This window comes from Monodelphis domestica, chromosome 2 (genome assembly GCF_027887165.1).
Source record: "Monodelphis domestica isolate mMonDom1 chromosome 2, mMonDom1.pri, whole genome shotgun sequence".
Lineage (NCBI taxonomy): Eukaryota > Metazoa > Chordata > Mammalia > Didelphimorphia > Didelphidae > Monodelphis > Monodelphis domestica.
The window spans coordinates 78881964-78909768 of NC_077228.1; the positions used below are offsets into that span (position 1 = coordinate 78881964).

Sequence of the window (27805 nt, forward strand, 5' to 3'; positions counted from 1 at the left end):
CCTAGGTCCTTGACACTGAGTTTTTTTACTACCACATGAAGTTAACTTCCTTTTAGAAAGTGAGGAGTTTGCAGCACTACATATGCATTTCTCAGACCATTAGAGTAGAAGAAGCTAAGGATGAAAAGACATTACATGACTTTCTATAGTCATTCTTAGTTCAGTAGAAAGTGCTAAATTTGCAATCAGAGGGGCCTGACTTTGAATACCAGTCCTTCTCCCTCTCCTTATGTGCTAAATCATTTAATGTTTCTTGGTCTCAATCCCTTCATCTTTAAATAAGAGCTTTTGGTCAAATATCTTCTAAAAGCCTTTTAATGATATGAACCAGAAATCATGAACCAGAGATTAAACTCAGATATTCTTTCTGACTTTATATTTGGGGTTCTTTCTACTACCCTACATAATACATCACATTATATTGGCTCAGAAGTTGGAACTTTTATATTAACTTGGAAACACACCAAGGTTATGTTTTCCTTGCTATGAATGCTGAAGGTGCACTAGAATTATCAAGTTTTAAAGTCAAAATAAGATATATGATCTGTGCTGCAAAAAGCACCATGGCTAATGGAGTGATTTGGGGTTTGGATGTTCTGTTGAACTGTTGGAACCACACACCTTCCTCCCCTGCTTTGTTAGTGCTTTTATCAAAGCCCTCATTCCTTATCTTAGTAGCTAAGTTCCACAGCTCCTTCAATAAGCTAACTAGAATTGAGGATCTAGATTTCATTTTTCAAGTTCTATATTGCTTCCAGGAACCATCTAGGCACCTGCTTATAGCCCAAATCCCTGGCTATTCACACATATCTCATGATGGGTAGCCTCTTCACATAAAGCATGGTGCCCCAGGGTTTCAGTATGGAGTGCTCAGCATAATGCTCTGAGTTGCAGGAAGAAATGAAGGACCAGAGGGTGTGGGCTCTGGTGGAAAAGCTAGGAGAACATGAAAAAGAAGATACTCTCTGGAAAGTGGATTTGGCCATTTCAGTTTGATCCCTTGCTTTGGGCAAAGGGAACAAGGCCTTCCCACTCCTACTCCTGCCTTTGTCACCCTTCTCTTTCTTTCTCTTTCTCTCTCTCTCTCCCTGCCTCTAGCTCTTCCTCCATCCTTATTATCCTGTTCCCTAGACCCTGTTTGCAAACTTTCTTCCATCTCCTCCTCCCTATTCTTCCTTCTGATTCTACCCCATCCTTTGAATAAGTTGGACTTCTGCATGTATGATCATGTGCTGGCAAATTTCATCTCAAAGACTCAAAAAGGAGGCGCCAGGATTTATCATTCCAGACAGATGAGCAAAACAAAGTCTCCCTCCCACCCTTTCCTGCTCCCCACAGAGTTCAGGGGTATTTGTATGGGCAAGTGGGAAGCTGGGAAATAGAAAATGGAGTCAATTCACTGAGTTGGCTCCTCTCTCCCCTCCCTCCCATCCTAATCTCTCCCAGCCACTCCCATCAGAAATGAATTCCCATCCCTAACAGATATTCTTGGGACTTTGAGGGATTCTTGCAGAAAGACTAGGGAACCCCCTTGCCAGGGAACTTCCCTTGGGATGTGGCTTCATTCCCTGCTGAAGAGTGAGGAGGGGGAAAAAACCCTCAGGATATGAGCAGGTAAGGGAAGGGAAGAGAGAGGCTTGGAGGGGGTGGGGTGGGCAATCCTTGCCCTTCTTTTTTGTCTGTGCCACCCTTCTCTGTACTCTTCCTCTCACCTCACCAACGTATCTTTCGCTATTTTTTTCGCCTGCTGTCTTTTTCCTATCTCTTTTATACAGAGATTGGTACTGATGAACATGCCAGTAGCAGAGGACATGACTGTCCACTTCACTTCCACATTAATGGCCCTAATTCGGACAGCTCTGGACATCAAGATTGCAAAAGGTAAAGAAGAGAAGAGAAATGAAGTGAAGAATTTCGGTATTATTTATGCAGACTAACACTGAATGAGAGTTAATGATGTTCTCCACCAAGATGATATCATCATAACAACAGGCAGTACTGGGCTGGGTATCATCTGATGGGGGCTTTCCAGCTAACTAGCAGTATTAGTTTGGGCAAATCACTTTTTCATTTTTTCCAAAATTTCATGTTTATGAACTTTATGTACTACATAATGTATGATTCCTCTAAGTTCTAATATTCTGGGATTCTAATAACATCAATATTTTATTTAGTGCTTTTGTTCCAAAAGTTTCAGAAAGCTTTGGAAGTACTAACTGGTAGTAGGTATCATTATCTCCATTTTGTCCATGTTGAAACTGAAGCACAAATACATTTAAAGGATTCATCCTATGGAAGGTCATTGAATCAGTTGTGAATCTGAGACAAAGGGATATTTTCCTGAAATTTAATCCTTCATATAATCTGTTAGACCTTATCATTCAGTATATAGAATATTCACTGGATAGGGATATGAAGAGTGAATTGAAAGGAAAGATACTTGGAGGAAGACAAACTAATTAAGAGGCTATTCAAGCAAATGGGAATGGATTCCTAAACTAGGCTGTATGTCATCTATAGAGATGGAGACTAGGAATGATGTCCTTTGAGAATATAAACAAGAGGTACAATACAGTCTACTGAAAAGAATATTGGTGATGCAAAGGTATAAACAAACAGGATGATGAAGATACTAGAAAGGATGCTGGTGAAAGCAAAATTAAAGAAACTAGGATGAGAACTTGGTTTTGCTATTTATTACCTTAAAAATATTTGGCATCTCAATTCAGCTCTATGAACCTCACTTTGTTATATAAAATAAAACAGTTGAACAAGATCATCTCTAATATCTCTTCTTATTCTAGATCCCTTGTCATCCCTTATTTGCCTTTGTTTAGCCACTTAAACCCCAGAACAATGGTTGCTAGAGTTCTAAGATGAATATATACAATCTTTGAGGAACAGATAAAATCTCTTGTTCTATGCTGAAGATATGGTTTGAATAAATTTGCCTTGGTTCAAGAGACACATGATGTGAGTGGTGCTAAATACCTTCACCCTATGTTCAAATATTGGAGATTGAGAAGAATGCTGGTTTTTATCTTGGTTTGAACTTTCAGTCTTCCTGATTTTGCTAGATACAAATCTACTTTGTTAAAAAGGACCCACATCATATGAGATAATAATAGCATATGAGTTTCTAGTGTACCCATAATGAGATTATAGGTAAAAAGGGATGACTTAATATTTTTCAGGGGAATTTGAATCTATCCTGTCTCTTTTGCTTCTTTTTCCTTTCCCAGTATATTGAGAAGTTAAGAAGACAACAGAAGATCCAAATCTTTCAGGCCTCTGAATCATTAAAAATGAGATCAAACATTTATTCTGCCATATTGGCATTTGGTGTCACTCAATGTCAAGAATTATTCTTATGATATAAAGTGCCATATGTTTCAGCTCCTACCCTAATCTACTCACTCTGGAGTCCTTATTACTTCTTAGACTATATCTATTCTATTTTATGGGAATGCATCAATGGATCTATGAGGAAACCCTCCAACCTATCTATGACTTCTCATCCTGGACAGTTCTTGTCTCTGCCTTCCCATATGTTCTCTATAAGTAGTCTATACCATCTGCTGGGGACCTTACTCTTTATTTCTTGTCATTGCATAGATACCAGTGAAGCACCCAGGTTAGCCATGAGTTAGTCCTCATTTTCACTTCATATTGTTATTATTCATAGTTCATTTGTTTTATTGTAGGTGGTGCAGACAGGCAGCAGCTAGATTCAGAACTACAAAAGGAGACCCTGGCTATCTGGCCTCACCTTTCCCAGAAGATGCTGGATCTGCTTGTACCCATGCCAAAAGGTGTGGGATCTTCTCCTGGGGTACCCTTTTCATTGTGTTTCTGTCATTCAAACAAAGCACTCTTAAGGAAGAAAAAAATCTTATTATTTTAGTTGGAGATAAACATATTGAGAAGATTTTTTTCACTTAATAGGCAATAAAAATATTCTATTCTTTTAGTCCATTAAGTTAACATCCCCTTCTTAAGGAAGGGAACTATGGATAGAAATGAAATTACAGGAGGAAACTCCCTATTTATAAAAGCTTTTTATCATTTAACACATATGAAGATGTATCAGTGCAAATATTGGGCACATTCATAAGACAACAATGCTTTGAAAGAAAACTAATATAGAGATATGCACGAAGAAAATAACCCCAATTATAGACTATGCTCCATATTTGTATAAAGCAGATGGGGGGGGGGGCAGGAGTGAGTCCTATGTCAGAATTAGCATAGCATTATTTCAGCAATCTCATATAACTGACAAAAAGATCTTGGAGTTTTGATGTGGAAATTAATGCATAGCATTTATTAGGTTCTTCTGTCCATGAGGTCAAGGAGCTTCCATTTTAATGGGAAATGGCACATGTAGGGGAATGATAGTAAAGGAAATGCTTTGATCTGAGAAGTCATAGAATTGGATATTGGTTGCATAGCACAGTCAGTTGACCAGTCCTTTTCAGAAACAATGGCACCATTGACTTGGTTACTATTCCAGAGCAAGAAGTTTTTAAGAGGATGACTAGGATTGAAGACTGGTTGGGGTTGGAGACTGGTTAGAGTGGGCTTCCACCAAACAAGATAGCATGGCCCTTGGGCAGGACTTTAAAAGCTGAGTGGTTTCAACTTCTCCATGGTAGTTCTGGAGGTCCAACTCTAGTAACAAGTATATCAAATAAACATTGTGATAGTGTTAACATTTTCATAACAAATTAGGTGTCATGATCCCATTTATAGGGTAGAACTCTACAGAAATCCAGCACTGTGTAGCAATTTATGAGGCTTGTGAAATTTTTTTCTTTCCTACCACTATCCCACTGTTATTTTTCTTGCTATTAATACCCAAGTCACCTTTTTACTTCCAGCCTCAGACTTAACCATTGGGAAAATATATGCAGCCATGATGATCATGGACTACTATAAGCAGAGTAAAATAAAGAAGCAGAGGCAGCAGCTGGAAGAACAGGTGAGTCAAATGGAGACATCTGAGCACAGGGAGAGGGCAAGGACTGGAGGGTGAGGAGAAGTCACTTAACTTTCTCCATAGGAACACAAAGTAAATCCACACAAAATTGTCTGGTGTGTGAAGCTGAACATGACAGTGATTAAGTCACTGGAACACAAGGGCATAAAGCCCTGGAAATTAGTAGAAATTGGAAAGTGCAGAGGCAAAATCAAAAGAAAGAGGATGCATGAGGGATGTCCACATGCCCAGTACTATGAAACCAGTAACAATGAATCCCACTTCTTTGATCATAATGATTAATTAATTAGATTAATCCATGAGTGATTGAGTTATGAAAAAGAGATCAAGAGGAGGAGGGAGCATACTCTTTTTTTTTTTTTAATTCTGTCTTAGGACAGTTTCCAAATACCCTAGACTTGATCGAGAGAGAATTTAAAGGCGTTTCTTTCTTATTCCTTTTCTTTTTTTTGCACAGAAAAATGCTCCCATGTTCCAGCGAATGGAACCCTCATCTTTGCCTCAGGAGATCATTTCTAATGCCAAAGCCCTGCCTTACCTCCAGCAGGACACCCTTTCAGGCCTGTAAGTAAAGTAGCTCTGGTACATTTCATTTTTTTGCCACTCATTCCATTGTGAAGATCCCTGAATCTATTGTATTAAAGATGCCAAAGAAGTCACACAGAATCAGAGAAGAATGAATTCTTTTTCTATAGGCTTATAAAGCAAACTTCAAGCTCTTCAAATGATTATTAGTGTGATAGAGGAAATTACCGAGTAGATTTAGTACTGTTGCCAATTCCCTGGGAGTGGAAAGAATTGGCACCCTAATTTGCTAATTGGAGCCCTGACCATCATTCTGTAATACTTTTGTAGTGTAAGACTACACTTTTATTATAACCATCATATTAAAAAAAATCAGTGAAGCAGCAAGGTAGAAAAAGCATTAGTCCTGGAAGTCAGGATACCTGAGATCTTTATCCAGTTTTGTCACAAATTATATATGAAATCTTGAGCAATTACTTAGCCTGTTAGGGCTCAGTTTAGAAAATAAACTTTTTATCTGGACAGTTTTCATCTAGACGCCATATTGGCAAGCCAATGGTATGAGTGCCAGAGGGGCTGCTCCCTTCCCTCTCTCCACCATGCCTGAGAACATCACCTGGCCCTCTGTCCAGAAGCCCAATGAGAGTGTTCCCTCCCTCCTCTGTCTGGGGTAAGAGGGTGATTCACATGTGGTGTAAGGATGCAGTTTAGGTGCTCAGTCTCTAAAAGGTTTGCTATCACTGGACTAGAAGTTCCTTAAGGCCTCTTAATAGCTGTAGAAATCTATGGGACAGTAAAGTGACTCATTAGATAGAGGACTAGACTTGGAATCAGAACAATCTAAATTCAAATTAACCTCAAAGATTTGCCAGTTTTGTGTAATTCTGGACAAGTTGCTTAAACTTTGTTTGACTCAGTTTCCTCATTTGTAAAGTGGCAATAATCCTAGCACCTACTTCTCAGGGTTGTAAGGATCAACTGAGGTAAAAATTGTAAAGTGCTTAGCACAGTGCCTGGCACATAGTCAGCATTATAAAAGTGTTCTTTTTTATGGCTCTAGTACCAAGCTAGGAAATTCAGGTTCTGTAATTGACAAGCTTTAACGAATCCAGTGAGCCCTGTAAGAGGACTGTAGCTCAAACATATAACTCATTATATAATTTTTACATTTATTTATAATTATATTTATAAATACAAGGGAAAAGAAGAGAGGGAAGAAGAAATAGGATTCAGAGTCAAAATTTTATAAACCCGGAAAAATTTGACAAAGACAATCCTAGAAAGGACAATCATAGCAGTCACCTGGCAGTCGGCCATTGTTAGGAACATTGCACTTCCATTAATGTGGCCCAACTCCTCAATTGTTTTTGGTTTTGATTTTGCTGTCTCCTAAGATAATTCCCCCTTTAAAAGGGAAAGAGAGAAAAAGCCCCATGACAAATAAACTCACATAATCAATTATTGGAGACAGAATAAAGCATTAATCTATACTCTGATAATCACTATATGAAATCACTATATGAAAATTTCTGCTAAAGTATAAAAGGTAACAGGTTATCCTACCTAAGTGCAGAAGCAGTCATGTAATCAGAGCAATGTGGGCACCACTTCTCCTCTAGAGTTCATGGAAAAATCAGTTTTGGACATTTACCAATGTCTGGAATTCTGGAATTATCTCATCACTCTGATGGGTCTCTTCAGCCTATTTCCCAATGATTTACTTGTCCTATAGACATGAGAATAAAGGGGAGAATTTTCTATATCACCTTACATATATTTAGATATTATACTCCATGGAAAAGCATTTTAAAATATGTCACACTATAGACAATAATTTCCTTTTTGAGTTTAAGAGCAAGGGAAAATTACAGATGCTGGCTCATTCAAAGTCCCAGTGATTCAGAGAGATAAGGTTGTATCACAGCACAATATGTCCAAGGGATCTCTTACCAAATGATAATTCTTCAGTGATATAATATTTTCCCAGAGGGCAGATGAGGCCCTGGTGGTTTCTTCTACTTTCCTTTGATCCAAACTCTTCCCTGGTAATATTGGAAAGAAGATAAGGAATATATCATCAGATTATATCCTAAACATCTATCTAGCAGTTTCTTCATCTGTAAAATGAGGAAGTTGAATAAGATGATCTCCAAGGCCATCTTCTAACCTCTGATACTCCTTCTAGCTTAGGTTGATCTTGGACTTTAAAAATAACTTTTTTTTTCTTATTTAGGATCTATGGTCAATTCCGATCAATGTCCACTTTGGAGACAGAGAGATAAATTAGGTCATTGATTTTTATTTGGTCCTTTTCTTCCTGTGATTCCATTGATAGTTGACCTATCTGGATCTTTAAAAATGCTATTTGGCAGATGATGGCCATGATCTGACATTTTCTTCAGGCAAATCACAAGTACAAAAATAAGCAGTTAAATTCTCTGGTGCATATGGTGGCAGATGAGAATTGTGATGCCCTATGTCCCACTGTTACTTCTTGTGGATAGATAATCCCACTGCCACCTCCTCATATGATATGGAAATTGGCTTCCATTTTCTGAACAGGTTGAAATGGTGGCTACAATAGTAAGTGGTGGCAGTAGCTGCCAATGAAAGACATATGCTTGTGGAAAGTTGGCTGGATCCAATCATCTTTGCTAAGTAGCTCATAATTATTTATCCTTACTGATCAAGAGTGACATGAGACTTCAAACAATGGGTCTAATAGTAACAACAATACTACAGGACTTGGGACTTCTTGCTGTTGATTCAAAAGCCACTAAAGGCATTCATTCATTCATTCATTCATTCATTCATTCATTCATTCAGTTCACATGGCTTATTCCCTTTTCTTGCTCTTTCTAAAAACCTCTGTCAAGTGCCTCACCTCAATAAGTTGAACTCTGAGATTCCTGCTGCCTATTCTGTGTCATATAGTCAGAGTCAAGAATGTTAACAGAATAATAATTGTATATCACCCTTCCTGAAATTGAAAAATAATGATAAAGACCATGATTGCTTAATATTTAAACAAACTGTTCAGTGTTTAAACAGTGAAGTTCTTCTGCTGAGTGTGAAAACCGAATAGAAATTGGTTTGCAATCTAACACTGGCCTCCCATATGGCTGGGTGTTATAAATGATGTCATTTGTCACAGATATGTTAGCTGCCAGCAGAAGACTGCTTGGTGCCAAATGTAAGTTGAAAAAAGGACTTTTCTCCTTTTCAATGTGTTTCCCATCATCCCTCCAAGACTCCTACAAGACACCAAAGTGCCCACAATGCCCAAGGCAACCTTTGCTTAAAGGGAAGTCATCACAGGAACAGGTACTGTCAGAGCTTCAGCACAAAGATTTTTGTCATTCTCGCTCTGAATGTGGCTTTTTTTTTCCAGGAGCAGTCGGAGTGGGTACCCATCTATGAGTCCACTCTCCCCCCAGGAAATATTCCAGTTGGCTTGCATGGACCCAAACCATGGGGAGTTCCAAGAGCAGCAATCTCTGGTGAATGAATGATTTGCACTATCTTGAAAATACTCATGGTTTCCTAGTTTCTACTCTCACTTTCAGATTTTGTTTTCAGAACTATGATCTGTTGGAAGCACCATTTGGGGTATCCAACTGAGATTTCCCCATTACCCTTATGACGACCCCCATCTTATCCCAGCTGGATTTTTGGCCTATTCTCTGACCAAATGCTCATCTCACCAGGCCTTAAAAGCCTGGAACCCCTTTCCCTGACACAAAATGGTACATTACTTCAGTTCAAGCTGTCTTGATTTGGGCCACTGGACTTTAACAATGGAAATAAAATTAAGAAAAATAAAACTTCTCGTGTTATAGAGGTCTTGAGGCAAGTCACTGTAAAATAAGTGGCATTAAGATGCAACTTACAATAACTAAATGCTCCTTAAAAGAAAGGTAAGAACTTATGACAGCATCCTATTAGCAAAGCATTTCTTTGCTCATTTTCAGTAATGTATAATGTGCAAACAGTGATTTTTTTCTGCACTATAAAGTACATTGAGAATCTCTTTTGCAGGGATTAAAGCCACTTGATTATTTGGATCAGACTTAAGTGAGAAATTTGAACCTGAATGAGTTTTTGTAAACCAGAATATTATTCCAAAAGAATAGCACTGAATATTGGACTAGAGCTATTCAGATTTAGGGGAGTGAGATCAAAGGTAAGGAGGGTGAGGCTTCTTATTCACACTCAGCCTAGGGGAGCAAAGATTCCTTCATGGATAAACAGCAGGGTACTTTGGTCTATAGGAATAAGAACTATTCTCTTTGCAAGATTCTATATAAATAAGTCTTTCCAGGTGAGCTCCAACTCATCCTTAAATTATGATCATTTTAACTGGACTATTTCCTTTCTTCCCTCCATACCCCACCTCAGTTTCTGGCCTGTCTGCCATTTAAGGTTGGCCTTTATGGATGACACATAGTGATTGTGTCAGGATGGAGGGGGAGGTTATACCTAATAAGGCACGTGTGTGGAATATATGCCTAATAGAACTGTATACCTTAGAAATGGAAGAGATCTGATCTTGTCCCTTAAGGCTCAGGCAGATGGCAACTCTTTTCCTGTGACAGCTATATGAGATCCTGAAAGATCCATGACTGTGTTGGGGAGAACAAGGTAGCCATGCCAATCACTCTTAGTGATTGGTCAATTGCATCTTCCAAAGTGACTGAAGATGCTCAAGGAGGAAAAATAGCCTCCATAGCTTCTTCCTATCCTTCCCTCTTGAGAGCTTTGAACCAAGACCCTGGGAAATATTTTTTGAGGTTAAATTCTACAGCTCTCAAATTGACCTGCCTTATTGGCAATGTATCTATTATCTGTTAATGATAATTCAGTAATGTGTCCTTTCTTTCGCAGGATGACTTCCTTTATTCTACAACCTCATTTCAGCTGGCTGGCTCCCTTGGGCTGAGCCATGGTGGCAGGAGACTTTGGATTTGTGTCCATTTCATTGTTAGTGCTGGTGTCTGTGATTCAGATTCAGATGTCAGCCTGTGCCCCACAAACACCAATGTGCAATCTGCCCATCATAGCCTATCACCTCACAGCCTACCCCCTCCTCCAACTTATGTCCCCTTCTGAGACATGGCCCTAATATCCATATGTGTGTATGTATGTATGACATGTGTACATATACATGTGTCTCTGCACCACCTTTGCTCCCATTATAGAGCTCAGGTGTAGAATCACTGTATATTTGGAGTCAGATGTATGTGTTGTTTAAAAATGTCTAACAACCTCTCTCTAAATTCCTATTATGAATACACATTGAAATTCCACTAAAAATAACCTTCCCACAAATAACTGAGGCTATACACCCAAGTGGTCCCAGAGACTACCTTGAATAAAGCAGAGGGCATCAATAGTTCTCTGAAGTTAACCTCTTCCTTGAGGTTTCAGTTCTACATAGAAGGAGATCCATCCAAATTGGCACACCTTGTTCCCATACATCACTGTTTTATAGGATGTCACTTCCTAATGAAAAAACATCCCTTTTCTGGGAATAAAACAATATACACTGTCCTCTGGTATCCTCTGTTAATAGCAGTATACATCTCTGAGTCTATCCCGTGTCACTCACTGATAGAAACAAATGGAAGTTATAGAATTTTTCCCCTTCTTTTCACCAGGATTGAAACACTATAATCAGATAATTTATGTCTCTGATTGAATTTAAGAAATAGTGGCATCTAGTCACCTTTTGAATGATAAGGGAATTCTTCAGATTTAAATCTTTAAAAAGCCAAACACCACAGCCAAATAGATAATTAACTTTTAACATATCTTGCAAGTATTATTTAAAATACTTATTAAAAAGTATATATTTTTTTAAAATGACAGGTACCATTACATACTGAAAGAATGCTGATGTTTGACTTACTGGGTTGACACTGATATATTTCTTTTTCAACTAATAGCCAACCTTCTAGTGATAAATTTCTATATAATTTAGCTGGTCCTTGTAGAGAAAACATGATATGGTGCCAGGACCATTATAAAAACCATTCCATTTTGGTGGAACATGATCAGATATTGTACATAATCTACCAAAAGAAGGCATGATTGATTACCTCTTTGCCATAATGAGGCTCTTGAGTTGGACTATAATGGAGTATAAACACAGATAATTTATTCCACTGAACCACTTTGCATGCACACATGCACGCACACAGAGAAATTCTTAAATGTATTGATTCCTTCCTTTAAAGCCATTCCTGGTATGGTAGAGGCAGAATCATCAGCCGAAAGGGGAGACGCAATAGGATTGAACCAAGTCCCACAAGCTTGGCTGTGTGTTTATTTCCAGGAGCCAGAGGTTAGTGAGTTAAAAATCGTGCAGCCCTCTAAGCATGGCAGCTACCTCCCTTCGGACACCCAGGAGCATGCAGTATCTGGGAGGGCATCATCTATGCCACGCCTGACTATGGATCCCCAGGTAAAATGCAACCACCACTCACCCTGTGCAATAGCAAGACAGGCTGATAAGTCGGTAGACTTTGAAATGACATTTGGCATTTTTCAGGTGAGATATTAACTGCTGCTATCTATCTTCCTTGCTATCAGCAAGATCCTTCCCGGGAGTCTTCTTTACTTGAGCCTGTTTATCAGAGGTTGTGTTTCCAGTGTCAATCTAGCCAAATAAAGTAACTTACACTGAGAAAGACCAACCATCTTCTTGATCAACTATTGACCATCAACAGTTTAAAACTTGTTAAAGATTCTCAAAATGAAACCAAGGCAATGGAAAATGCTTTTTAGGAATTTTCCCCACTTCTTTTTTGGATCCTTTTTTTTTTCTTTCCCACCTTCAGTCTACACACACATAGACACACATACACACCGAACTGCACTGAGATTGTCTGTCCTAAAAAGGGTGCAGCCACGTCTCATCTCTTTGTCTGTCTACCAGCTCTTTTCTTCTGTCTGTCTGTCTTACATCAAGTTTTGACAAACAGAGATGAGAAGTGTTCTCCTGCTGTTGTTTGAGTTCTTGGTTTTTTTTTTTCTGTTTTTTGAGGGAGGGTGGATTTGTTTTCACATTTGTTGCAAGGAAGAGAACCATGATTTCAGGAGGCAGAATAGAGAAGGTGGTTTTACCAGGCCAACAGAAGGATATAGACCTCATTTCCTTTTTATGATAGGCTTGCTTACTGTGAAGAACTTAGCTGGCTGAACGGCAGATTCTCAGAAAGGGAAAATGGATGCTTCAAAATTGTGCTATGCCTCATGAACCAGATTTTTAAAAACTCTTGTCCTCATGTGTCATAAATGAGGTTCCGTGTCCCGGTTTAGCTGTTCTGGGGGATCATTAGGTAGGAAGCCTGCATAGTGCCTATGTATTCTGTTTAGTTTTTCCTCAGTTTACTCAGCTTCTCATTTTCCTGAGCATCAAGGTAGCTCCTGGACTAGTTCCACTGGCCCCAAATATATCATCTGGAACTTCCTGCTTACTCAGCTCAGTTGTGAGCTGAAGAGGTCTCAATGGAATCTCTTTCTGAGGTTACAAACTTTGAATCTATTTGCTTATTTTTCTCTCTCTCTCTCTCTCTCTCTTCTCTTACCCATACTGCCCTCCAGTAATTAATTCAAGCCTTGTACTCTCTTTGGGGTCATGCTTTTAGGTGGTGACCGACCCAAGTTCCATGAGACGTTCCTTTTCCACTATCAGAGACAAACGCACAAACTCCTCTTGGTTAGAGGAATTTTCAATGGAGCGAAGCAGTGAAAACACCTACAAGTCCCGCCGACGCAGTTATCATTCTTCTTTGCGCCTGTCAGCTCACCGTCTAAATGCTGACTCAGGTGAAGAATGTTTTCTGGGCTCTGGTCAATTCTCCAACCAAAATATGTTTAGCCATTTCATTCATCAATCAATCTCTTCCTTGGAGAACCAGCTCTGGTTTGGGGCCCATTGTTACTAGAACTGAATTCTTTCAGAAACTAAGAACTATGACCAAAGACAAAATGATGGTGTCAGGAATGTGGGTAGTGGTGGAAGAAAAAAAAATCCAAATTTTTTTTTCCTTCTCATTACTTCTCCTCTAAAATAGATCTGAAATTTAAATCAATTAACATTTATTAGATGCCTCCTGTGAGCAAGGGACTGGGTTAATAAATACTGGAGATACAAAAATGAAAAATGACCAATGTCCAGACCAAAGGAGCATAGGCTTGCAAATCTAGAATTGGAAGAATACTTGAGGCCATCTAATCTGATCTCTTCATTTTGCAGATAAGGAAGCCGAAGGCCAAAGAGTTTAAATTGCTCCCTTGAGTAAACATTTATTAAGCACCTAATATATGTTGTGCACTGTGCTAAGCAGTGGATTTTGCCTAGGATCACACAGCTAATAAGTGTCTCAGGAATTTAAAATCTAAAGGCTATGATGACAGTTCCTTAGATAAGTATCATACAAGATAGAATAGGATAAGGGCATAGTGTTCTAGGAAAACTGAGGGAAAAGAGTTTCAGAGAAGCTTCTTGAGGGATCTGACATGAAATGGAGACTTAAAGGAAGCCAGGGCCCTGAATTTTAGCAGGTGAAAATGAGAAGGAAATCATTTCCAGCCATGAAGAGAGTCTTCCTGAATACCCAAAGGTCAGTTGAAAATATGAGCTGCTTGAGATCAAGGACTGTTCCAATTTTGTCTTTGAATTTCTAGCACCTAAAACAATATTTTTGCATAGAGTAGGTACTTAATAAATGTTAAATGAATTTGTTGGAAGTAGAGTATATGAAAGGAAAGAATATAAAAAAAAAAGACTGAAAAGGTAAATTGGAACCAGACTGAGGATGGATTTATGGCAGTCAGGATTTTTTTTTTAATCTTTACCTTCCATCTCAGAATTGATACTAAGAATTGGTTCCAAGGCAGAAGAGCTATAAGGGTTAAGCAATTGAAGTTAAATGATTTACCCAAGGTCACACAGCTAGGAAGTGCCTGAGGCTAGATTTAAACCCAGTACTTTCAGTCTCCTGGCCTGGCTCTATATCCACTGAGCTATCTAGATACCTTTATGATCAGGAATTTTTTTAAGCTTCTCAAACAGTACAGTAACACAAGCAGACTTGCTTATATTAAAAAGATGATTTTGGTAGCTGTTTGAAGGACAGATTAGAGAGAGGAAGCAGAAGGATCAGATATTAAAACCATGTCCTTAGTAAGATTCTCCCTTAAAAAAAAGGAGATTTCTTAAATCTTTGTTGTTGAGTCCTTTTAATCTTGTCTGATGCTTCATGATCCCATTTGGGATTTTCTTGGCAAAGATCTTGGAGTGCTCTGCCATTTCCTTCTCTGGCTCATTTTATAGATGAGAAAATCAAGGCCAATGGGGTTAAGTGACTTGCCCAAGTTCACACAACTAGTAAGTGTCTGAGGTCAGATTTGAACTCAGGAAGATGAGTTTTCCTGACTCCAAGTTTGGCACTGCACCACCAAGCTACTGAACCTTATCAAAGACTCCATTTGTCTGTTTATTGGTTATAGAAACCCTAGAATGAAAGAACTGGGCATGAACTTTGGAAATCAAGTCCAACCCTTCATTTGAGAGATTGTGCCTTACCCCAAATCACACAACTAGTTAATGGCAGGGCTAGAACTAGAAGCCTAGCTTCTAGATTCCCCCTTCAGGGCTTTTTCTACTGTGTCACCCAGCATAATTAGTTCAAAGAAACTTGCTTCCTGCTGCTGTTACCATCTTACCCATAAAAGATGTATGTTTGCATAAGACATTGAAAATTCCTGAATAGCATTTCTGGCAAACAAAAAACACATCTTGTACCCTAGGAGAATATGGCTAGTGTAAAAGGGGGAAGTAAGAACAGATTGCATGTTGGAAAGTGGAAATATCACAAGTTGGAAACTTTCAAACTCTCCTGATTACCCCCAAAGGTATTTCCTTTCTTAGTCCTTCTTTGCTCTCAGTTACAGATCCTATGTTGACAAGGACTGAAATCCCCCTAAGAGACCCCGTTAGGGTTTGTCTTCTCTTGTTATGAATTTCTTCATATCTAGTTATATCTGTCCTCTTAAACAGGCCACAAATCTGATACCCATCGCTCAGGAGGCAGAGAACGTGGCCGATCAAAAGAACGTAAGCACCTGCTGTCTCCCGACGTGTCCCGCTGCAACTCTGAAGAACGAGGTGCCCAAGGGGACTGGGAGTCTCCCGAGCGGCACCAGTCTAGATCGCCCAGTGAGGGCAGGTCTCAGACACCCAACAGACAGGTGAGTAGGAAAATATTAAGATGACCCTTCAGCAGGAAGGACAGAAGGGTTGTGTTCATTTTAGAGAGGTGCCTATGTAGTAATACATGGCGGCGGGCAACACAGAGTGCCCAACCTAGAGTCAGGTACTTAGTCGCTGTGTTTTAGCATCTATTACAGGATGACAAGGATAATGATGTTTCTATGAATGATTAAAAAACTTAAAGAAAAGAAAATTTAGGGGGGGACACAATAACTGTCTTCAAGGATTCAATGGACTGTAATGTGCACTTCAAGGGTGGAATTGGGAACAAGGAAATGTTGCAGAGAGATATTGGGTTTGATGCGAGGAAAGATTTCCTAAAGTCAGAACTATCATCAATGTGCTATTTTTGGGAAATAGCAGACTTCCCCTTAGGGCTGCTAGTTGGCACAATGGATAACGTATTGATCCTAGAGTCAGGAGAACCTGAGTTCAAATCAGACCTCAGACACTTTCCATCTATGTGATCCTGGGCAAGTCATTCAACCCTTTTTACCTCAGTTTCAGCATCCATAAAACAAGGTGGAGAAGGAAATGGCAAACCCCTCCAGTTCCCTACAAGGGGTCAGAAGGGGTCAGACTCAACTAAAACGACTGAACACTATTAATAAATACTTAATCATCTTTGTTGAACTGATTTTGGCTATTGAGGTTTATATCTTTCTACTCTTGTGGGAAACCACAACTCTATACTCATGGGTATAGATCACTCAAAACTAGTATATTTAAAAGTTAAATATACCTGACAGAAAAGCAAAATACCCCCAAAGCATGAATAAAATGGCATATAGGCAATCCCAACACTACTATTAAAGTTTATAGGGACAGAGTCCCAGCAATGTGACTTCAGTGTGTCTATGTAAGTCTCAACCAATAGGATATCTTTTATTCAAGAAGGTACCTTTACTGCTCACAGAATCCCAGAAACTTAAAATTGGAAAGGGACACCTAGCCTAACCATTAGCTGACAAAGAATCCTCTCTACAACATCCCCAACTAGCAGCCATCCAATCTTCACTTTAAGACTCAAGTGAGGGGGAGCCATTTATTGTTATTGTTCAGTTGATTTTCAGTAATGTATGACTCTTCATGATCCTATTTGGGGCTTTCTTGGGAAAGATACTGGACTGGTTTACCATTTCCTTTTCCAGCTCATTTTACAAATGAGAAAACTGAGGTAAATAGAATTAAGTGATTTGCCCAAGATTATGCAGCTGATAAGTATCTGAGTTTAGATTTGAACTCAAGTCCTCCAGATTCTAGAGTCAACACTCTATTCACTGTGCCACCTAGCAGCCTTAAGAGGGAGTCCACTATTTCCCAAAACAGCACTGTGATGATGGTTCTGACTTTAGGAAAGCTTTCCTTGCATCAAGCCCAATATATCACTCTTCAAATTCTCCTCACTCCTAATTCTGCCTTTGAGGTCCAAGAAAAGCAAATCCATAGTATAGCCCTTCAAATCCTTGAAAACAGCTATCATGTCCTCCCTAGATTGTCTTTTCCTCAGGCTTTTCAACCATTCCTAGTATAGCATAATCTTAAGAAATTTATCATCATTAAAAGGAAAGTATAGACTCCTGGCTGAGCTTTGTCTACTACCAAATATATTCAATTAGTATCACTGATAGATCCTTGGAATAAGACTAGGGTTAAGAGTTTAGTTTTTAGTAAGATGGTTTCGATCTCATCCATTCCCTAAAGTTCAAACTGAGGTGGTTCACCCTAAGAGCAGACAAGATCTCTGAACATGATCCTAAGAGAGCATGACTCCAAGCTTTCTTTAATCTGTGGCTCTCTCCTGCTCTACAGGGTACAGGCTCCCTTAGTGAAAGCTCCATTCCTTCTATCTCTGACACCAGCACCCCACGTCGAGGTCGTCGGCAGCTTCCACCTGTTCCCCCTAAACCCCGGCCACTCCTCTCCTACAGTTCCTTGATGCGACATCCTGGTAGTATCTCTCCACCCTATGATGGGAGTGAAATTGGTTCCCCACTGCCCTCCAAGGGCCTTGAGAGCAACGATGCCTGCCTGACTGAGTCTTCCAGCTCACCACAAGCAAAGCAGAGTCAGCCCTCCACTCCCCAGCGCTATATCTCAGAGCCCTACCTGGCTTTGCATGAAGACTCCCATGCCTCGGACTGTGGCGAGGAGGAAACACTCACCTTTGAGGCTGCTGTGGCTACCAGCCTGGGCCGCTCCAACACCATTGGCTCAGCCCCTCCCCTGAGGCACAGCTGGCAAATGCCCAATGGGCACTACCAGAGGCGTAGGCGTGGAGGACCAGGGCCAGGGATGATGTGTGGGGCTGTTAGTGATCTTCTGAGTGACACGGAAGAGGATGACAAATGCTAGAGGCCATGCCCCCCCTCCGATGCATGCTCTTCTCCAATATGGGGGAAAAAGGATAGACCCAAGAAGCCAGTGAAGCCTGGGGGGAGGAGGAAGAAGAAAGGACATTATGCAGAACCAGAGAAGAGAAAGGAAAGGAAACTAGAAAAACAATGAAACCCAACAAAATGATTTGATTTCCCTTTGCAAGATGGGCACAACCAAGGTTCTGCCTCCTTGCTAAGGGAGAGGTAAAGAAATGTGGGAGTGTGAATGGTCATCTTCAAGGGAGATGGGACATAGATATAATGACTCTACTTCCCCCTCATCCCAGTTGGCAAAGGCAATGGCTTTCTGGAGGCCAGTATTGCTCTGAGAAGCAAGACCTCCTGGCTAGAAGCTGGGGTCCATAGGAAATGGCCAACAGTACAGCAAATGCCTCCCTTCCTCTCCCTCTCATGCTCTCCAGTCATCACCAGTGTCACCAGGGCAATCTCAATAGCATCTTGTGCTATCCTGTGGCTTGCTCTCCACACAAGAGTTTTATGTCAAGGTCAGGAGTGCTAGATAACCTGTGTGGAAGGGAGGCAGGGAAGGAGAAAAAAAACAGGCAGGAGATGGCCAGTGGGAGAAGTGGTCCATGGTGCTCTGGCATGGGAGAATGTGGTGTCCTGAGCAGGAATAATAAAAGTCCCACAGTTTGTATCATGGAGGATCATAGATTCAGAGCCAGAAGGGATCATAAAGGTCATCTACTCCAACCCCCTCATGTTACAGATGAGAAAACATAGACTCAAAAATTGGTTAAGTGACTTGCCCAAGGTCACAAAGATAGTAAGTGGTAAAAATTGGAATTATACCCAATTCTTCTGACTCTAGAAGTGCTACCAGATAAGACCCACATACCTATACAGACATTCTTATATACCAAGAGATACTGACACACACAGTTCTATGACTGTACACAGGTACTATGTATCCATGTGTTGGTGATAAATTAAGGAACACCCAGGGTCTTCTTCCCTTCTTAGGTCAATAGTCCAGTAGGCAGCAATTTGGGCTTCCTACAAGACCAAGATCCTGGGTCTTATAAATGTTCTATTAGTGAAACCAACTAAGAATGTCCTGATCACCCTTTCATTTCCCCTGAAGGGGTGGGAATCATACTTAAGAGGGATCATGTATATTAGAGCTCTCCAAAAGATGAAGAAGTTGGGGTTAAATAAAAACATTCCTTTATCAGTGAGGCAATATGTGAGGGTCTCAATGTGCAGACACTACAGCTGGATGGTTGGATCTTCTTGTGATTAAGGACCAGCTTCTCTAGTCCTACGGGATTCTATTTAAGGTAATTAGTTAATATACCTCAGCTTAGTCTTAGGATGCTGCTTACAGGAAAGCAGTTTCTACACTGGAACAAAATATCATGTAATAAAGAATATTTCCTTTTGCCAGGATCCTACTTTCCCTCTCCCCTAACACAGTGCAGAGTGGCAGTCCATTTTGTCATCTCAGAAAGGTTCTGCACTCAATAAACCCCAGGTCCTCCTCCTTTAATGCTTTATTTGCACTTTGGCAAATCAGAAAGAGATATAAATGAAGGACTTACTCCAAAGCATTTTAAAATGCCCTGTCCTACCTCCACCACCTGACTCCAGAGCTGCTTAATGTCACTCCTTATATCCACCAATTCTCCAACGGGACTCTAATAATTGCCTAAACCCAGATGTCTAACAGAGAGATAGAAAGCAGCCAAGCCCCCTTCCTTAGCTAAGCAATGAAGAGAAGGGAAAAGCAATGATCCTCAAAATCCAGTATCCTCAAGATATTATTCAAAGAGATGATTTAATGGCAGGTCAGGGAGCTCCTCTAAAACCTAATACAAAGAATACAGATTGCCCTTTATAAGAAAAAAAAAGGCATTGCCTTTATCTGGACCCACCCTTAATACAGCTACCTCCATCCTTAGACAGCAGCATTGCCAGAAGAATTCTATTATGAGCAGAAGGGATCATTGAGAAATGAGCCCAATCAGGTACCAGTGGTCCACATGCCAGAGCCAGGATCAGAATCAGGAACATAAATAAATAAACCTGTTACTAAGACCTTATTCCTGTCCCAGCACCCATTAGAGACTTCCCTTGTTCCATTTCACAGGATTAGCCTTAAAAATGAAAATTCAGCAGAGGGGAACCATTGTTGATTCTGCCAATGGCCAAGTATAATACCCCTCTTAGTCAACAAATGGATGACAGAGTTTTTCTTAGACTCATTTCTGAGATTTTTTTTTCCTTTAACTTTATAGTCTGGATGTAAAAGAAAATGTACTAGGACTAGCTTTGCATACAGAATACCTCCCAGTGGCTTGGAGGCACCATTCTACACAAACCTTGCAGATATTAACAGACATTCATGCATGTCAGAGTACACAAGCCCCAGCCATCCTGTCCCGTGTGGCTCATCACAAAACCAAATTAAAAATCTATGGAATGGAAGGTCAGTGGAAAAGAGGTAATACTTTTCCGAAAGGTCATTTCTCAGCTACTGCAGCATCATCTCCTCCCTCCCTGTAGCCCGTCATCTACCATACACACCCCCTCCCAAGGTAGTTTAGAGTGTAAGCATTGATGTACAAACCATCGATGTACACAGGGAGGCTTATAACATAAGGGCTGTCCTCTGGGTGTCACATTGTTCTTAATGACACTGTTGTAAAGCACCATTTCAGGCAAAGCACTACTAAAAGTCTACTCTGTGTGCACAACCCTATTTTCTTCTTTGTCTTAAATGGTTATTTCAAGGGAAAGACTTGAGCAAGACAGCAATTCTGAGTCAGCAGCATGACTGCTTGGTGTTTTAAGAAGAGAACTGAAGTGGTAACTTAAGCCATTTAGACCATAGGGGAAAGTCAAGACTGGGAAAGCAACGGCCTGAATTAGAATTTTGCTGCAAATGTGACTTTAAGAGGTCTAAAATTCCAAGACTCCTTCCTAGACACCACAGCTCCTTGAAGTTAAGAGTGTTCATATTCTAAACAGTGTAGCATCATAGTACGAGGAGTGAAAAATGGAAAGCTTTATTGCTGACCAACTGCCAACCCATTTTATAATCCCCCAGAATAAGACCTAACTGCCTTTTCTCTGCTTCTCTTGATTAAAAGACCTTTATACTAAAAATGAAGCCTAGGCTGTCTCATCAGGTCATGAGACACAAATTATCCTCCTTCTACTCTATCTTCCTCACTGCCGATCAAGGTTTTTACTCAAATATTTTGTCTAACTAGCAATCTGCCCAAAATATCTATTGCTTTATGTACCAAATCCTGTCCTTATTCATTTCTTTGGAAGGTAAATAAACCAACCCATAACTAACATTTTAAAGACAAATCCTGAACATCAGAAGACACCAGGGTTGGAGGTTACAGATCTTTTAACATTACTATAAATTTTCCTTACCAATTTTACCTGTTAGAATTCACTTAAAACCAAAATGGGAAAAGCCAGCTTGAACCAAGATGGCCTATGAAGATAAGTTTTGGTGCTTTTAGAAATATTTATTGCTATTATGGCCTAGGCCACATAGCCCATCTGTTGTAACCCCTTAGTAGTCATGTAATTCTTCCAAGAGGAAGACACTGAGAGCAAGGGTAATTGTCCTGAGGCATTGGCTGGATTGGTAAGTAGATAGAAGGAGAAGATAGGGCTAGAGATCTAACAGAGAGGGAGGACTGGCATAGGCCAGAACAAAATGGAAGATGGTAATCCCATTCAAGAAGCATTTAGTAAGCATTTACAATTGGCTACATGCTGAGGATACAAATTAAAACAAAAATGGGCAGAGATGCAATGCTAAAGAAGAGGAATATGCATTCAAGGGCACCATCACTGGCTTGCCATGAGATGCTTAAAGCATTAGTTTGGGGGTCTGTATACAATCATAGGATCATAGCATTTTGGAACTAGAAGGAACCTTTGAGATCATTTTGGCCAAGCCCTATTCTTCACAGTGAAAGATTAACACATCATAAAGGTTGTGACCAGATGCTGACACTTTTGACAGACTGGAAAGGAAATCCATCCTAGTTAGATCTATGTCTTCATGCAGTGGCAGAGAGGTTGCAGAGAATATTTTCCTGACATGGTTCCCTTGGTATTTCTCTGGATTCTGCCTTCTCCTAACTTAGTGTATTATATGGAAGGTCAAAGCCAATTCTTTCTCTTCCCTTGGCACAAACACAGCCTTTGGGTTGAGAATAAGTCTCCCTTATCTTCTATTCTCACCATCCCAGTCAATATTTTGCAGCTTAACATTGATTCAGCTCTTGAGATTGTTAAATACGCCAGGCATAAGCTTAGTTGCATGCCCTATTGCCTCTGCAGCGATATTTAGCCTACTCATCGAATTCACTTGTTGGATTTCCTAAACATAAATGGAACACAATGATCTTTAGGCACGGACAACAAAGTCCGTGAGATAATCTGAAACAGGTGTAGGGTAGAGTGACTTTGTATCCATACATGCATAAATCATTTGTATATATCTACATGTACACACATATATTAAAAATCAATTAAATATTGGACCAGGGTCATATTGCCAAATCAAGTGCCATCTGGTATAAAGCAACTAAGCTTTTTTAAAGGAAATTTGAATTTTTTTTAAAAAACAAAACAAAAAATATCCCTCACTTGTGCTTTATAAACTCTTTCTAAGGCCTGTCCTGCCTATGGGTATCCAGGAGAAAGCATTTCCTGTGTGATTAAGAGTTGAGGACTAGGAGTTTGGACTCTCCTATTTGTTCCCCAGCTCAATTGTGAATTCACTGTGTATAGCATTATGTAATCCATTCCACCTCTTGCCAGAAGAATGGTGGGAGTGGGTGTATGTGTTGGGGGGAGGGGAAAAATGGGGTCAGAATGCTATTTACCTACCTCACAGAGATATTGTGAGGCTTAAAGCAGAAACATAAAAAGATAGTTGTTAATACTGTTGTCATTTATCAGTCTGTCTGTTAAGTGTTTTGAGATCCTCACAAAACAGGTGCTAATGTAACTCAAAGAATCCTAGTAAGGCACAGTTTCTATTTGTTGAAGTATCCTTTTGGGGGTATCCCTTCCTATCTGACCCTCACTTGCTCTCTTCCAGATTTATAGTATTTGGTCTTTCCCAATTCATTTATTGAAATACTCTATGATATATCCCACCAGGGCAGGAAAGTTCTTACTTAAACCTATCATAAGTAAAAAAGGCAGAATCCAGATCCTATGAGGAATCAAAATACAAAATATGTATGAAGCAAAACCCTAGAAAAGTGTGTGTATACATATATACAGGCACACATTTTTGAAGACCATTCTAGCAAAAGAAAAACCTAAACTCAGGGGCTTTGTGAATTAATCTTATCATATTACAAACAAATAAAAGTTTAGCAGGTGCTGTTGTTTGACAGAGTGAGTATACCCTGGCCATCCCCAATGAATTAGCTTTAACATTGAACACAACACGTCATCCAGGTTTGCCATTGGACCCAGCAAAAGCAGTCATGGTCTCTGTCAGCTGGCCAATAGAAATTAAGTTCCTGCCTGCTGGATGGCTAAATATCTTCAGTTGATACTTTATGTTATAACACATATAACAGTGGTGCATAGATGCGGGCACTTCACAGGGTCCATTAGTAGGAAATGGAATTGGATCTCTTTGAGGTTCTGAAGGACCTCTCTTTCCCTTAAATCAACTCTTGCTTCTTAGCACCTATGAACCATTTCAAGCTTTAGTCTTCACAGTTCATCATGAGGCAAAAAGATACACAGCATCATTCCCCAATGGACTCCAGAATTCTCTGCCACACTGTGAAACATTCTTTGGCAAACAAAGCCTTTTAAGTATCATAGACTGATTGCTCTGTAGGGCTAGAAGGACACCATTTCCCATAGCTGACTGATTTGTTGGTGAGTGAGTAGTAGGTACTTCTATATCTAAGAGAGTCGGCATTTCTCTTTCAAAGGGATGTCTCCCGTGGACATAAACATCTAGGGTAGATGGAGGTAGGTAAATAAAAAGTTGGGATGAAAGCCCCTGACCCCTCCATCATCTTCTCACCCCAATCCAATGCTGTAAATAAAAGAATTAGCATCTTGGCCTTTTAATGCAAGAAGATTTCTGACAATAAGCCATGCTTTTTGTAAATACATTATTACAACTTGGAGTTTTCTTTAGGGGGTTGGTAAGAATTGGATTGAGCAGGGAATTAAAAATGAAGTGATTGGTTATTTAGCAGATAGGTGAGTAGTGTAACAAAGGGCTGCTAAAAGCAGCCATGAAAATGTTCCAAAATAGTTTTGAGCCAACTTTCATTTAGAACCCTTATTTCAAGAATAATGATACTTGAATCGAGAATTTTGGGTACAGTCTCATATGCACTCTTTGGCACTCTTCTCAAAAAATTAAAAATCAAGCCTGGATTTCCAGAAATAGAAATACAGTCTTCAGACCCCATCAGAAGAACATGACAGAACAGAAAGAATAAGAGAATAAGTCAGCGACCTTTGGTTGATAATTTTAAGACTACCACCGAGGATTATAATGTAGTATTGTTCAAAACAAATTTTTTAAAAAATCAACAACAATGTGATTGATGTCTAGCTAAATCTAAAATACCCATTCAGGGAAAAAAAATCATTGCTACTTACCTGGTAGGTATTCCAAATTCTTCTACTAAGATATACCTTTAATGGGCAAATTTAGAGCTCTCTTGTTAGTCAGACATAATGCTTAGCACTTCAAAGGGTGAAGCAAATGCTTATAAGAAATCTTGTTGTTGTCATTTAGTCTCCACAAATCAATTTTGAATTATATTTCCTCATCCTATCTCACCAAGATCCTATTCATTTTGTGTTATTTTTATTTCACCCTTTTAAGCAAATATGATTTTAGATTTGTGGGTATTTGCATCCAGAATCTGGTATACTTGCTCTTTCTTATTCTTTCTTTCTCTCTCCCTTTTAATGGCAACTTCTCTTTAGGAACCAAAATCATTTCATCAGTTCAAAAGCCTTAGGTTGTCATCCTCAGATGTCCAGATACCTAGGTAGGTCAGAGCTCAGACAGTTATCCACATTTTAACCTTTGTCACCCTGACCTAAAGGTCTCCATTCTAGAGAGAGCCTCATAGGAGTTAAGAGAGCTTTCTTGATTAGATCACAAGATTTTTCTAATCTAGTGCTACCCCTTCATTTTAAAAGTGAGAAAAACAATTTTAAATGAGAGAAGCAAAATGATTTTCTCATCTTTGCCCAGATAATAAATGGCATTTGAATCTAGATCTGGCCACTTTTCTCCTATCCTGGCTACAGTTGGCCTTGAAAATCAGAATTAATGTTATGCCTGATGATGCTGGACCTACAAGTTTGTTTGGCATTCAAAACGAATTTTATTTTCCTTACTGCTATCTAGATTACAGACTCAACTAAAGGCAGGGTGTTCTTTCCAGACACTAAGTTTACAGCTCGGTTTAGAATGAAACCTTCCAGGAGACTGGAAGAAAAGATTTAAACATTTGATGACTTAGATTCTTTTTCTAAAGTTCTACTTCTAAAGAGCCAAGATACCAACGATGTTCTACATTTGTCCTACATCTTTGTCCCTAGGACCAAGACCAAGACAAGTCTTCTAGAAACCTTTGTGAGGTTCAAACTGATCTGACTAGAAACAGGGATAAGTAGGAGGAACACACTTCCAAAGTTCAAAGTGCCATTAATTAATTTTAAAAAATAAACATGATGTGAAATGAGGGCTAAATGTTACTAATTGCCAGTTAAATTATATAATAGCTTTGCTAGCTATTGTGACTCCATACTTGATATGGAATGGTAAAACATTAAGCAGATACTAAGAGATTTAGCAAAACCACATAATTGACTTTTAAGGTTTACCTACTGGGGAATAGACTTAAAACCTGAATGTTGAACCTTTCGTAGAGCACTTTTTATATACTAGTGATTTGTGAACCTGACAAAATTTATACAAAGTTAACCTAAGTGCTGAAATCATGAAAGAACCAACCTCTCCCTTAGTGGTATTAGAGAAGAGTCCAAGTCCACTCACTAAGGCCAGGATTTGCAACCCTGTAATGAATATTAATGGGGGTGTGGAGGGAGGAGGGAAGGGAGAAATCTTTTGTACAAGGTATACAGAAGACATAGCGATAAAGAAATCTAAGGCCATGAAGCCAAGTACCAAGTTAAAAAAAAAAAGCAAGGTTAAGGGAAAACATGGGGTAAATTGTAGGAACAGGAAATATTTCTATAGAGTTTGAATCTTCTTCTCTCAGATCATGACTTAAATTGAGTTAATATGGGCATAGTATTCCCCCAGGATCTTTCCCTTTAAACTGAGACAGTGGATTCCTAAAGACCAAGAGCAGTGCTGTATGGCTTTTCCACATCAGCAAGATAGGAGAAAAGGGTTCTTTTATAAACTCAGCCAAAAGACAATCAACTTCAGCAACCCTTCAGTAGAGAAGCTGTGATCCTGGAGAGCTTACACTGATCTTCCATGCAGGATACAGGCTATAAGGGGAGGGAGGGGGCAGTGGAACTTGGGGAGGGGGTGGGGAGGGAAAGGATTTTATCAGGGACAGATATCAAATTCTGCATATGCATATATGTTGGAAGGTAAACCAAAAGTCCAAGTTTGATACAATCCCATTGGATACAGGGCACCAATTCTATCCTCAGGGGATAGCCCTTTTCAAAGACATGGTCTGCAATTCATCCAGGCCAATGACCTCTGTCCTGGACCTAAGATTGTGGCATGTTCACCTTGATTCACTCTTAGTGCATGAGGGGGAGAGACAGAGTACTAAAGGAAGTTGGTGTACTACATACGGCTGTTAAAAAGCAGCTTCCATGAAAAACTATACCACAGCAAAACCCCACAAGATATTTTCTTACCCGCATCCTTCTATGGGGTACTCTAATCCAACACCAGTTCCAGTAACTGTGTTTTACTGGGAGCCAACATAGGTCCCTCAGAGTATCGGTGCATCTCTTCTAAAGTGGGAGTTCAGCACTGCATGTTGACAAGGTGGATATATTGTAACATAAATGCTCGTTTGGATCCAAAAAGAAAACCATTTAAAAAATGATGTACAACTTTAATGTTTTTTTTTGGTCAAAGAAAAGAATAAATAAATAAAATCTTCTTGTAAAGAATTAACTAGCTTGATCCCACTTATCTTTGTATTTCTATTTAGGAATTTAAGTAATGAATCACATATAGCAATGCTGTAGCAACCACAACGTCAAATTCCAGTCTTTCCAACCCCTAATATAACCTCTAGGAAGTGAGGCTCAGATGGATTATTTTACATTATTGGCTAGTCAGAAGGACTGGCAGCTAGTCAATAGTGGGCAATGATCTCCCCATTCCTTTAAAGTATTATGTCTTTATTTTCCAGATTTGGAGATTTTCCTCTTAATAAAAGCATTCTTTACCTTGGAGTAGGAAAGGTATTTCTAGATGGCCTGGACCCCAGAATAAGATCAAGAAAATGCTATTTTCAAGTGAAATCACTGAATGGAGAGACCATATCTCTTTCAAACCCCTGAGGACAGGAAGCAAAAATGAAAAGTAAAGGAAACAGATACTTGAATTTACAAGATTAAGAACCC

General features: G+C 39.5%; 1 protein-coding gene across 1 annotated transcript in view; it reads left to right on the forward strand.

Annotated features, from left to right (window-relative positions):
• The window catches only part of CACNA1E (calcium voltage-gated channel subunit alpha1 E), a 667319-nt gene extending 639973 nt beyond the window's left edge, over window positions 1-27346 (forward strand). Inside the window, exons 42-50 of the mRNA XM_056815619.1 lie at window positions 1776-1881; window positions 3705-3812; window positions 4881-4981; window positions 5457-5563; window positions 8916-9024; window positions 11859-11987; window positions 13174-13354; window positions 15591-15781; window positions 17616-27346. Coding sequence (XP_056671597.1) covers window positions 1776-1881; window positions 3705-3812; window positions 4881-4981; window positions 5457-5563; window positions 8916-9024; window positions 11859-11987; window positions 13174-13354; window positions 15591-15781; window positions 17616-18158 — 1575 coding nt within the window. The 3' untranslated portion in view covers window positions 18159-27346. The remainder of the gene's footprint in view (window positions 1-1775; window positions 1882-3704; window positions 3813-4880; window positions 4982-5456; window positions 5564-8915; window positions 9025-11858; window positions 11988-13173; window positions 13355-15590; window positions 15782-17615) is intronic.
• The last annotated feature ends 459 nt before the right edge of the window (window positions 27347-27805 follow it).